Here is a 12,617-nt window from a genome sequence, read left to right on the forward strand (position 1 = left end):
TCTGAGGAATTTGCGAAAAGATAAAAGTGTCATGGACATGGTTGCAACCTAACACAAATGTGTGACTCACCTGACAGTTCACATCTATTAATCCTGTGGACAGAAGATGCACAACCACATCATAATGTCCCTTCTTAGCAGCCAGATGAAGGCAAATTGATCCTTCAACATCCTAAAAAAAATCAGAATGTAACTGTGATGTTAAAAGTAAAATGTTACATAATAATACGCAGACAGATAAATGCAGTCGCTAACTTCAATGTCCAAATTCTTGCCCTAATAAAGGTTCAGCCGTGCACATTGGCAGCTAAACTCCAGAACCAACCAGTTTACTTTCTCTCTTATTGCAGAGATCCATAGAAACTTGACTGGCAGCACATTCAGCTATCAATAAAACTTGAAGGTTACTATAAACCTTCTGAAAATATTCAAGTTTCATAAAATCTTTTCCAAAAAAAACAAAATTATGAAGAGAAAAATTAGCACCATCTGTCGATCTGTAAAGCCAGCAAGGTAAAGAAGTGCTTTTTTCGACAATGTGGAAGGAATGTTGCTGGAAAGTCAAAAGTCACTACAAATGCAGCCTTTTTTTGTCCTTTTTGACATCTATAAAAAGAATTATAACTTAGCCGCTTGATCGCATGCACAATTTTTAATATACACAGTTTCTAACAGTGAATCATTTGCCCTTGTTTCACACATGTCTTTGTCACACTAAGAAAAATATTAACCAAGAATTTATCCTTCCAATACACTTTGTGATTTTAAATTGATCTCAATATTGAAAATATTAAATTGCATCTAATATTAAAAGATGAAGTGCTGTAATGGATACATGGTCCTCGTTAAAGGGAACTGGGTTTGATTCCAGCCCAGACTGCTGGGATCAAAATCTCCCCTATCAGCTGATCACAGGAATCAGAAGTGAAATGATTTTGGATAGTCCAGCATCCACAGATGCTGCCTGACCTGCTGAGTGTTTCCAGTATTTTCTGCTTTTATTTTGGATAGTGTAAACTAGTTTCCAGTAGGCTCAAGCCCGTGGCACCAAACTGTCCTTAATTTTGTAATCTCAAGAGGCCACGCACATTTGACCCAGGCATTTGATATACTGAAAGTAATAATCACACGTGTAAATGCCTTACCTAGTGTCATTTTTCTAGCTTTGATTTTTTTAAGAAATGATCACTGGAATAATTAACTTCTTGTTTATTCTCTCCCATTGAGGAGAATAGGACTGCATAAATCACATTCACTGTGAAATTTAACAGACATCTACAAACCTTGCCAACATTATTCTTCTGATAAGTTATTGTTAGCACCTAAGATACCAAAAGGTGATTGTATCACATGGCCTATTGGAACAGCATACTGGTACAAATAAGTTTTGTCCAATAGTATTGTAGGATACAGATTTATTTTTGTTACCATGCTAGTTATGGCAAGTCTTCTCGGAGGTTCACCTGCCAATCAACTATTCCCCTACCTATGTACCGTCCTTCTACAATTTTGCCAAAAAGCCAATCAGACCCCAAAAAGATACAATGTCATCCATTACACAACTAATGGATACCCTGGGAGTGCTCACAAGGCAGCAAGCTCGTCAAGCTACAACAGGAAAGCTCAGACTTTGAAATCATTCCCAGTTGTGTCTTTTACGTGTGGTGGTGTATGGGAATCAAATAATTGCATTTCTGGTATTTTTCTTTCTCAGTGGATATCCACAAAATAACTGCACTACTTGGTGTATCTTGACATCCGGACCAAAGGATGATTGTGACATAATCAGTGAGTTTATTTAATGATAATTCACAGTTGAATAACAAATTACAGTCAATACAAGAAAGCAGAACCAATGGGAGCTGGCAAAGAATCAACAAGAGTGGATATACAAAGAAACAAAGAGAACTGAACAAGTCAGTAGATTCTGTTATGGGGATGTTAGGTGAGAGAGCTCAGCAGGCTGTCCTAAGTTTACAGATTTGGAGGCAATTTTTAAAATCAGTGAGGGTTGGCAGTACTGGGGAGCAGAATGCTTTTTGGCAGCCCGTGTCAATTTCAACCACAGATGCAAAATCAAGTTCCTTTAATGGTGTGCTTCAACTTCAGCCTCGAAGGGTACCCCTTACTGCACCATGAATATTTCTATTTTCCTCAATGGCCACCCTTGGCTTTTATGAATGAGGCTGCCAGTTTGGTGCCAAATTATGGGTAGTATGTTCTGCACAATACATTCACAAAATACGGGCATGAGACTCCCCAAACTCATTTCACTTGGGACCCTTACAGCTATCACGGAGACTTTCATCCCATCAGTTTACACTTGATTCCAACCTAAATCACAGGGGTGAAAAGACAGTGCGGTAATCCAGTGCAACACTCAGGTCCAATGTTTAATTTAAGGGGGAAAAAAAAAACCTATGAACACTGAAACTAATGATGCAAGCTTTTTATTTGCATCTTTCATTCTAACCTTATGATCGCCGAGTGCACCTGCCTTCAAGAGGTATTTTACTGTTTCAAGTTGGTTGTTCTCTGCTGCTTCCATCAGTGGGGTCCTCTGATCATCATCACAGGTATCTAGATTAGCACCAGCCTGCAAAAGAGGCCAACTGTCTTTATGATACACAAAATGGAACCATCGTATCATTTATGAATAAAATTCTGGAAAAAAATCTGCTCAGTTATCTCGTGATATGACCAGATGACAGTAATGGTTTGCTTCCTTTAAATCAGAATGACAACTACATAATTCATCGAAGAGGTTCATCTCGTTCACCCCTCAACCTTCTGTAACAACTATGTATTTTTACATGAAAATAGATATGATAAACTAGAACAAGTTGCACCACACAGACTGAAGCAGCTCAAGAAGAGGGCCCATCACCACCTTCTGAAGGGCAACTGGGGATGGGCACAATGCCAGCTTTGCCAGTGAGGCACACATCCTGAGATTACAAAATGGTGAATTACAACACTATCGGCTTGTCTGTTCTGCTGAATTCATGGAGACGATTTTTGAAGTCTGACGACCCCTCCCTTTCTTTTATTGTAGAATTATATAGGTAGAGCACACACAAGATATAACAAAAAAAAATTGTAAAGGTTTAAAAGTCAACAAAATAAAAGCATTTTAACCTGTACGAGCATATGGCAAATTTCCACGTGGCCTATTTCAGCAGCTCCATGGAGAGGTGTCCGCTTATTCTGGTGTTCAGCTCTAAAGTTAGGATCAATCCCATCAACTAGAGAAAAGACAAAGAAAATAATAAGTACTCAGGCAAATTTCTGGGTTTTATGGTTTCAATTTGAAGCCAGTAGATCATGTGAATAAATGTAACAAATAATCATACTTGATATCTCTACGAGTAGGTTAAAGACACAATAGAAAAATTGTAACAAGAAAAGGCCATTCAGCCCATAAAGCCCACTCTTTACACAGAACACTTACAATCTGCTTCTGTGATAGATCTTAGGATATTTGGTGATGGTAAAGGTGCTGTATAAATGCAAGTTGTTGTTGCCTTATTATGAATTTTCACTTATTCAACTGCCTGAGGAAATTTCTACAAAAATATTTTTCTGATCCTCAAAAGATCAAAACTCCACCAAACCTCACCAGTTGGTTTTCACAGATGACATTTTTATGGTCCCAGATGCACACGACAACTGAGGCTACATTTATCCTAAAAATCTTCAATCCCATTCATGATCAAAGAAGCATCCAACTCTTTTTCTAAAAGAGGTTAACACAATTCTCCCAATCCCTAGTTTTGCTCGAGGTTTATGAATTTTTCAATATGTCTGCTAGTACTGCACTCAGAGTCCAAGCTAAATAGTCTGCTTCTATCCACTAACTATGCAATTCAGCATCTCAAACACCACGATCACGTCTCATCTCAATCTTTGCTCCAAGTAAACTAAGTTCAGTTTTGCTCTTCATAACTTAAGAGTCCCCCAAGTGCTAAAATCATGCCCTTATTGTTATAAAATCATCCTTGTGGCTCTTCTGTAACTCTTTCCAATGTTTTAATGTCCTTTTGAAGGTAGGGTACCCAATATTGCACACAATATTCCAAATAGGGCCTCACAAATGGTCAATATATGGCCAGGGTAACCTGTTCCCATTTGTAATCACATTCCCTTGAGATGCACCCCAGCATACAGAGCTCAAAGAACCACAGGAAACAGTTTGACTACTTGATATCCACTAATTGCATTACACTGTATTTAATTTAGAATGTAACGCTTACATTGATCTCTAAACATTCAGCAATTTTAAGTAATTTCTTCACGCAAATCCTAAAAACCAAAACCAACAATTTAACTAACTTGTAAAAGCATCAAATATGAAAAAACAAAACCAAAGCTTTTAAAATAATATTCTCCAATTTGGGCCTAAATTAATCTTTTTGAGCAACAATTTCTTCAATCATTGCATTTCAGTTTTATATTTTACAAGTTTTTCAAATTCAAATAGAGACTGCAGCAGCACTGCATGGCAGTTTGATAGAACTGCAGCTGCTTGTTCTTTCTTGATCCCTCTCCAGGGTCGCCACGTGTACAAGACCCCTCCCTTTAATTTTATTGGTGTTTTGCTTTCATATTCCACATTTAGACACATCTGAAAACTTACCCAGCATTAGAAGCACTTTCTGCATCTCCCCCTGCTTTGCAGAGATATATAACTGCTTCGGGTGAAAGCGCAACTTCTTGGGTCTGTTTGAAAACACAGCACAATAAGGTATTATGTAATAAAAAGTAGGAACATGGGCAGTATGACATTGCACCATGTGAACTCCAACATACACTGCCACAGAGCAGTGGGAGATGGGTTTGGGCCCACTATTCCCAGAGCTGAGCTCCCAATCTCAAGCCTAATCATAGTGGAGAAGCATCAAGTAGTCTGGGAACTTCACCAAACAAAGGAAGGGAATAATTGTTAGGAGAGTCATTACCAGGCTGCTCTCATCAAAGTCCAAGCAGAGTCCCCAGTTAAGAGCAGCTTTTACTGAAGCCTAATATCCTGTGCATTCAGTTTTTGCATGACTCTGAAGACCAGGGAGATGCGGAGAAAGCAGAGCCTTGTCCTTCGATTTAGAAATAAAACAAGAATATGATCATAACGGGAATAAATCTGGTGGAGAGCAGAAGGGTGGAGTAGTCATCAGGCACAGCTCCTAGTACTCTGCAATCTGCAGCCAAAGAATTTTTCCCCTGCCAGTAAACAGCTTTTCTAAAAAGGTACCAGTTTAGCACTATGGCGACACTCATCACACAAGTTCACTGGGGTTATTACCAAAAATGGCTTGAGATGCAGGAGAAATCTAGGGCCCTGTCTATAAGAAGTACTTTAAATGAAAAGATCATTCCTTTATTAGATTTTTTTTGTACAATTTGTTTGAGTCCAATGAAGAGAATTTAAAATGTACATTGCTCTACCACAGGTCAAGGGACAATTTGTGCTCAACTGAATCAACAATGGGTTTATTCAACAAGTGGAACACCACCTCAGTTTCACACTGAGCTAGTCCAAGGAAATTGTGACTTGGATTAGAAGCACTTCCTTGAGAAAATATTGCTAGGATGTTGTTTCATTCATAGATATTTGTTCTCCTCTGCTCCATGAGCTGACTTTTACTGGTGCACAGTTCCACAAGCATGAGCAGTCCTCCAGCAAGGCTTGGCACGCTATTCACCCACAGAGGACATCATAGGCAACACTGATTCCGTTCTCACCCTTTGTCCACATGCAGACTGCCCAACAGTAGGCAATGGATAATGACAAAGAGCGGGAACCATGAATGATTTTTTCCCTTCCCTAGATCAGTGGCATGGAAGCCAACTGACGTGCCAATTGTTATGATCCGGCTCAAATCAGCAAACTCAGCAGAGACTCAATCAAATCTCGGACCTCATCTGTGTGCTTAGTGCTACACTGAGTGCCGCTTTTATCCAATAAGCCACCAAAGGAGGTTTTCAAATATATTGAAAATATGTACACTCATTAACAGAAGATAACAGGAGAATTTCATATCTTGCAAAATACAATGTGAACTAGTTGGATAAATACAGGATTATTTTTACATTTCCAGAATCAATTTTTTTTAAAAACACAGACACACAGAAGGCTGCACAGATGACACGACATGTTGAAGTACAAGAAGTTGTGCAATTACAGGAACTTCACTTGGGATTCCCCCAAGATGCAAGTTTCTAATTCCAACAGTGCCATTAGAGGAATGCGGATCTGCTGGCTCCCTACATGGATAGGGGAAAGAGGAAAACAGCAACCCTATGCCACTCTTGTGCAACTTTAAGCATTCAGTTACAGAGCAATGGTGACAACAGCTCTGCCTGCGCAACCTCAAAGCAATAGAGTCCACAAAAGGTTAAGAAAAAATAAATACATTAACTTCACTTTGACATTTTTAGACTTGTTAACTACTTCTTTTTCACATCAGTATTTTTACTACTCCATGTTCTCTATAACAAATGGCTTTTTATCTTTGTTGTGTCATAAACCCTTACCTTTTGAATGCTTACCTCTCTGTATCAAGTGCAATAAGAATGCTTTCCATGGTCTCTTTCCCGGGGCCAGTTGGTAGACCTGTAGCTGATATGACTGCTCCTGATTTCAATGTAGTGGAAGGCCCGGAGGTATCTGAACTATCAGCTACTTTGGAGATAGCACTCTCAGGCTTGTTTTCCACAGACATTTTTATCCGAGCACTGCTGTAAAAATAGTTTGAAAATGATATTAACTGAATAAACTGTACTCTGCTGTAGATGGTCATTCCAACAAAGATTACATTTCTAATACCAAGTTGTTGAAAGTACTTAACATTATTTAAAGTGGAACATGTCAACTCAAAAATATAAAAATGAATTACATTTATGAACATACTTTCTGTTTTTAAAACAGAATTCTGTAAAGAATCTTGATTTCTTTACCAAAACAAAGCATTTTATTTTTAGACCCATCCATCGACCTTCAAAACCACTGACTACTCATCATCTCCCTTCACTCTACTATTTCCAGAAAATGACGACCCAATTAAAGCAAGACTGACCACGGGTGGAATGGAACTCTGTGCTCTCAACCAAACCTTAAGTTTACTTAGGTTGCTACTTTAATTTAACAGCAAGTTTTAAACTATAATGAAAATGAAACTGCTGATACAAACAAGGAATATATGAATTCAAAACTAAGTAGAATATCTAAGACATTGAAGACAAAATAAATTGGCTAACAACTCGCATTTAAACCTTGCCTTTAATGCAGAAAACATTCCAAAGCACCTCACGGGGCACAATAAAGACACATAAAAATGGAAGTAAATTGCTAAAATTAAGTTATATCAAGAAATTTATGTCCAATAAAGACTGTAAAATTTGGCAATAATGAGAAGCACGTACATGGCAGGAGTTTTATCTCTGCCCCAGAAATTGTACCAAACCAAAATTGCAAGTGTCGACAGACCTTCTCAGGTAGTGCAATACAGAAAAGATTCCAACTTAAAGATACAATGAGAATATCAAATTTCAATAATTTATTTATAGATATATGGATAGCTGAATGCTCCGAAACTTGAAGTAACTGTCTTAATAAATTTAGGAACTGTAATTCATATCATGCATTTCCAGTGCACCCAATTGACCATTGACATAAAAGTATTTTGCAAGTTTTAAAATTGGTAATGAAAATTCAAAGCTTCAGCCATAAAATAAAATTCTAGACAAATAATGGAGGTCTACAAAAGGTACATCTGCAGCACAAAAAACTCAGGCTGTTGTATACTGTTTCCTATATAATACTAATTAAGTAGTCTACGGTCTAAGGTATGCGTATGTATATATTTGTTGGATTCTATTTCATCAACTAGGTATTGTATACCAAGTCATTTTCACAAATAGTGTAAGTGGAAAACAGGTTTATTTGAATTGGTCAGTACTTAAAATTATTTTGAGCACTTTTAAGTACTGACTATTGTATCATTTGTGCAAGACATTTGCAAAATAGTGAAGCATTGATTGCAAATATCGCACAAGGACACAGGGTAAAAGAATATTCGGAATTTCGACTAATTTTTTGATCAAAAGGGACTCTGATCTCAGTGATCCAAGGGGCATTAATTTTACTTCACTTTCTGGGTGAAATAAGTAGGGAAAGACACCTTTGAAATATTACTCTTAATGAGAAATCATCCAATGCCTTCCAAGCCCTTCCTACAAAATGTCTGTTATACATCTCAAAGACATGGTGCAACAGGAAGATTTAGCTGAGCCCGAGCAGTGTGAAGCCAGGCAAGCAAGAGCAGGGGAAAAAAAAAAAAATCACACCATGGATTTTATCAAGACTTTTAAAAATCACACCATGGATTTTATCAAGACTTTTATCAAGACTTTTTATTCCAAATATCAGTTAAACTGGAATATGAGATTTTTTTTTAAAAAATCAAAATTCAACAGTCCTCGCTATGTAATTCTCGCCATTATCCAAACGCACAAGACATAAATACACAGATTCTAAATGCTTGCAATTCTTTTCAGTAAGAGTATTACCACCTAACTAAAGGTGACCCACCTTGATGTAGTGGTGTCTGCTTTTCCATTCACAGCAACAGTATTCTCCTGTGTTGGGAGAGGTACCATAGAGGTAGTGTCCGCTTTTGCTATGGTAACTTCTTTTGCTTGAACAGTATCCTCACCACAGTGCGGGCAGAAAGATAACCCATTCATGTAAGATGCACAATTCTTGTGAAAGCGGTGAGAGATGGTACTATCAGGCTGGCATTCCATGAATGTCCCCTGTGAAGACCATATAAATTTAGGATAGGCCTTTCATTACTAACAAGCATTTGAGCATAATGTTTTAATGCTATTTTTAGCCCCTACGATGCAAAGTGAGTGAAAAGGCTGACAGCAGCATGTTCCCAAACCCCTCTATAAACAAACAGAATGGTGAATGACACAAACTGACTTTCCATTCCAAATTTTCCTAATTTCCCACGCACAAGGGGCACAACTCTACTTGGTGCCTCCCCAACTAACTCTGGTTGAAGCTGAAAATTGACTACATGGGAATTCTCAGTTTTTAACCCAAGTCACCCCACTCCCATTAAAGCATTTGCTTTACTATTCTGCTGCATTACTGGGGGCTCATCCTGGTAACAATAAACTTCAAAATTCCTTTATTTGTTAAATTAGAGATTGGAGTGGTATATACAAGCCAACAAACACAAGATGTGTACAGAGTAGTAATAAAGATTCACTTCACAACTGGATACACAAGGTTGTATTCTAAATATGGTTGGGAGTGCAACCCTATGTGCTAGTGTCATGACTGTTGTCACCTAAATTAATATGGTGTGCATTTCATGAAATAAAGGATGAGTAAAATGGATCAAAATTGTTGAACTTGACCCAACTCTTGCACTTTGCCTCTGGCCACTTTTGAGGCAACCAAGAAGCAGCACCTCTCCCCTCTCCAAGATTGTATTCCTCGACATGTGGAGAAATTAAATTCCTTTCAACATAGAGAGGACTATATCCAAAAATAATTTAAATTTGGTACATAAAAGGATTGACAATTAAAGAGCAAGTCAACTGAAATTGAAAAAGCTTTGCTATCTCTATCACCATGAAGACAAAGCAGCCAAATTTATCTTTAAGTCTCATGTGCCATCTGGTGGGCAACCAATAAAAAAAATTACAGCATAAAGAATCCTTAAGCTGCCTGTTAGTAGAGGCAGACTTTTTTTGTTCCTTAATTTGAAACAATCCAGGGAGCTCACAATAAACACTATTTTTCAAAGGGCTATTTCAGTTACCTGAAAAAAACAGATTTATACATTTTCCGGTTATTAACAAGGGACACACGTATCACATTGATCTTTTGGCTTAGAAGTTAACTTCATACTGGAAAAAGTTGGAACAATTATTTTACATGCTACAAAATAAGTGTGAAATATTTCTCATCTTGATATATGTACTCATCCACTGTATGAGACTCTCTACACTTACAGCAGTACAGAAGTATCCACATCCTGGGCAACACTGATGTTTAACCATCCGGGATCTGTGGTCCTCACACAATACCATTAGCTGCACCTTATTTGAGGGTCGCATCATCTCTTGTTTGATCACGGTGTTAATGCAGCTACTTAACTGCAAGAAATATTCATTCAGGTAGATTATAGCTGCTGATCTACAGATTTTACTCTAAATTGATTACCAATGAACTAGATTTTATCAGCACAAAATTTTCATCACAGCTGAACTCTGATGTGAACATACAGGTTTCTGAGTCACTTCTGCACATTATGTGGAAGTATGCCACTCAATGGCCTAAAGTATATTATAAACCATAAAAGAGAAGCAAAGTGCAAGAGCTGAACCCTTTTATGGTTAGTGAATTTGACGTCAGTGAACTGATCATTTCAATTACAATCACAGTGGAGCAAGATTTTTTTCTGCATGCTAGAAGTAACAAAATTGAAAACCTATCTATAAATAAAGGAAACCTTCCCCCAATGTTTTTCAATTGTTACTTTTAGAATCATTTTGCGCAACGTATAATCTCAGATGATGATTGGATTTGTAAAGCAGTTCTACACAGGTTAAATTAAGGTATTTTAAGGTGACATATAAAAATTCACTGTCCTCCACATGTGAGACTCGACATCATCGGGAATGCTACATTTACTTTCAAGTCAGCATATTTCATTATCAAACCATTTAGATGGACTTGCTTCAGGACGAAATGAAGACAGCTACAAAGAGCTAATTAAAAAGGCACCAGTGTCTTCAAACACGGTGTAAATGTGGTGCACTTTAGTGTTTACATGCACTACACATTGCAGGGAACCTTCTATTCCACAAGCTACAGCAAAATCTCACTAAGAAAAACCAGGGTTGAGCCTTCACAATGGACAGATACATTAACATTAAAGATATGGCACTATGTCTTGCACATATCAAAAACCAATAGGTTAAGCACATTTCCTTTTGTCAAATCTAAACCCCAAACATAACTTCACAAAATATGATTGCAAGCAATATTAAAAACTAAGACTCAATATCCTTCAGTTTGGTAATTCCTAAATCAGTTAAAATGCATCATCCTAAATGTAGTATTCTTATTCTTTCAGAAGGGTATGTTTAACATGTTTATTTATTTTTTTAAATTGTTACATTCTATAATTTTCTGTGCAATTTCATCTTCAATAAGATTTATCTGCTCATAAGAATAATTAGTTTTGGAAAATTTAAATTTAGGTTTGGACTATGTAATTCAGACATTGAGAACCATAATAATCCACCAATCAACATAAATCTACCCATACAATTGCTTTCTCAAACATACCCTCGGAGTCCCTTACCTCTTTGTCTATATTCTCAGTGGCCATACACTTATTGTTAGCCAGTTTAACAATCTCTCGGCTTTTTGGTGTTTCCATCCGACAGCTACAAAGAGGTAACTCCTGCAGCTTATCGAGTTCCATTAGGTCGGAGCTTTGGGAAATACCTGCATGGAATCACAATATTGAAATCGCCCATTTCAACCTTTTTTTAGTATAAAAATCATAAACACGACCAGTCAAAAGCATTCACAGACCACTAAAACAGGTCATGCAAAATTCAACTGGACTAAAACCTCCAGGTTGCATGGAATTTCCAAATTTTTATATCCCCTCTGTACATTTAGAAATAAATATTCTTAAGACCTGGAATGCAACTTTACCTGTAGATTGTGATGAAAACAGACCTCCTGCAGGCAGATCCAGTGAGTCAAGGGGCACCTCGGTGTACTCATTATTATCTGTCAGTACTTGGGTCTCTGTTTCAGCACCTGTAAATAATGAAATCTACACTCAAAGTTCATAGGAGCAATGTAACCAAACAACAGCCAGGATTTGGAGGTTGGTTCTGAAAGCTCCCAAGTTTTGTTAGAAACATAAGCCCCATAATAATTGATTACCTGCAGTGCTTGTTTTCTCTGCTAAGTGCAGTTTCAACAGTCCACTGAATTCTTAACTTTTTAGTGAGGACTGGAAATCAGGATTAATTGACTAACATTTGCAGGTTGGTCTCTATTGAATTTCAGAGCAGAATATTTTATTGGTGGTATTATGTTAGAGGAGTGCAGCTGACTGCAGACACATGGGTTGCTCATCACTGGCTGCACACGTAATTAAATGTCAATCCATCTACAGCGCGGCGAGGTCAATGGCGAATCAGGGACCTCGTGGACGGCGGAGCCAATGACTTACCCCACAGACCATGGCACTATAAATAGCTTTGAACACATGCCTGAGTCAGACTGAGGTGTGGCACTGGGAGGTAAGTGAGCTGCATCTTCTGAAATTAAGCTAAATCAACTTTAAAAAGTTAATTACTCTTTTAAAAACAAAACTATCTAAAAGGCTTTAAAAAGTAATCTCTAATGTGTGCACATCCCAGTCATGAGCTGGGATGAGGCTTCACAGCTTTAATCGTCCTTTTGTTTGCCTCTCAGGCTAAGTGTCATGTGTTGACCATAATTCACATCAATACCAGGTCACCCACGCCATTATTTTTCAGTCTAACTGGCTGCGGTGCAAATAATGGCGTCA

The 12,617-nt window shown here is 37.7% G+C and overlaps 1 protein-coding gene across 4 annotated transcripts in view; it reads right to left on the reverse strand.

Annotated features, from left to right (window-relative positions):
- LOC137300506 (histone-lysine N-methyltransferase EHMT1-like) overlaps window positions 1-12,617 on the reverse strand; it is a 149,593-nt gene that overhangs the window by 49,524 nt on the left and 87,452 nt on the right. For 3 of the 4 annotated variants that reach the window (XM_067969605.1, XM_067969603.1, XM_067969606.1), the window contains exons 9-17: window positions 11,747-11,854; window positions 11,385-11,530; window positions 10,027-10,170; window positions 8,588-8,811; window positions 6,547-6,735; window positions 4,637-4,719; window positions 3,139-3,245; window positions 2,474-2,596; window positions 71-172 (exon numbers count right to left, since the gene is read on the reverse strand). In XM_067969605.1, coding sequence (XP_067825706.1) covers window positions 71-172; window positions 2,474-2,596; window positions 3,139-3,245; window positions 4,637-4,719; window positions 6,547-6,735; window positions 8,588-8,811; window positions 10,027-10,170; window positions 11,385-11,530; window positions 11,747-11,854 — 1,226 coding nt within the window. The remainder of the gene's footprint in view (window positions 1-70; window positions 173-2,473; window positions 2,597-3,138; window positions 3,246-4,636; window positions 4,720-6,546; window positions 6,736-8,587; window positions 8,812-10,026; window positions 10,171-11,384; window positions 11,531-11,746; window positions 11,855-12,617) is intronic. The other variant, XM_067969604.1, reaches the window with a different exon arrangement.

This window comes from Heptranchias perlo, chromosome 31 (assembly GCF_035084215.1).
Source record: "Heptranchias perlo isolate sHepPer1 chromosome 31, sHepPer1.hap1, whole genome shotgun sequence".
NCBI lineage: Eukaryota > Metazoa > Chordata > Chondrichthyes > Hexanchiformes > Hexanchidae > Heptranchias > Heptranchias perlo.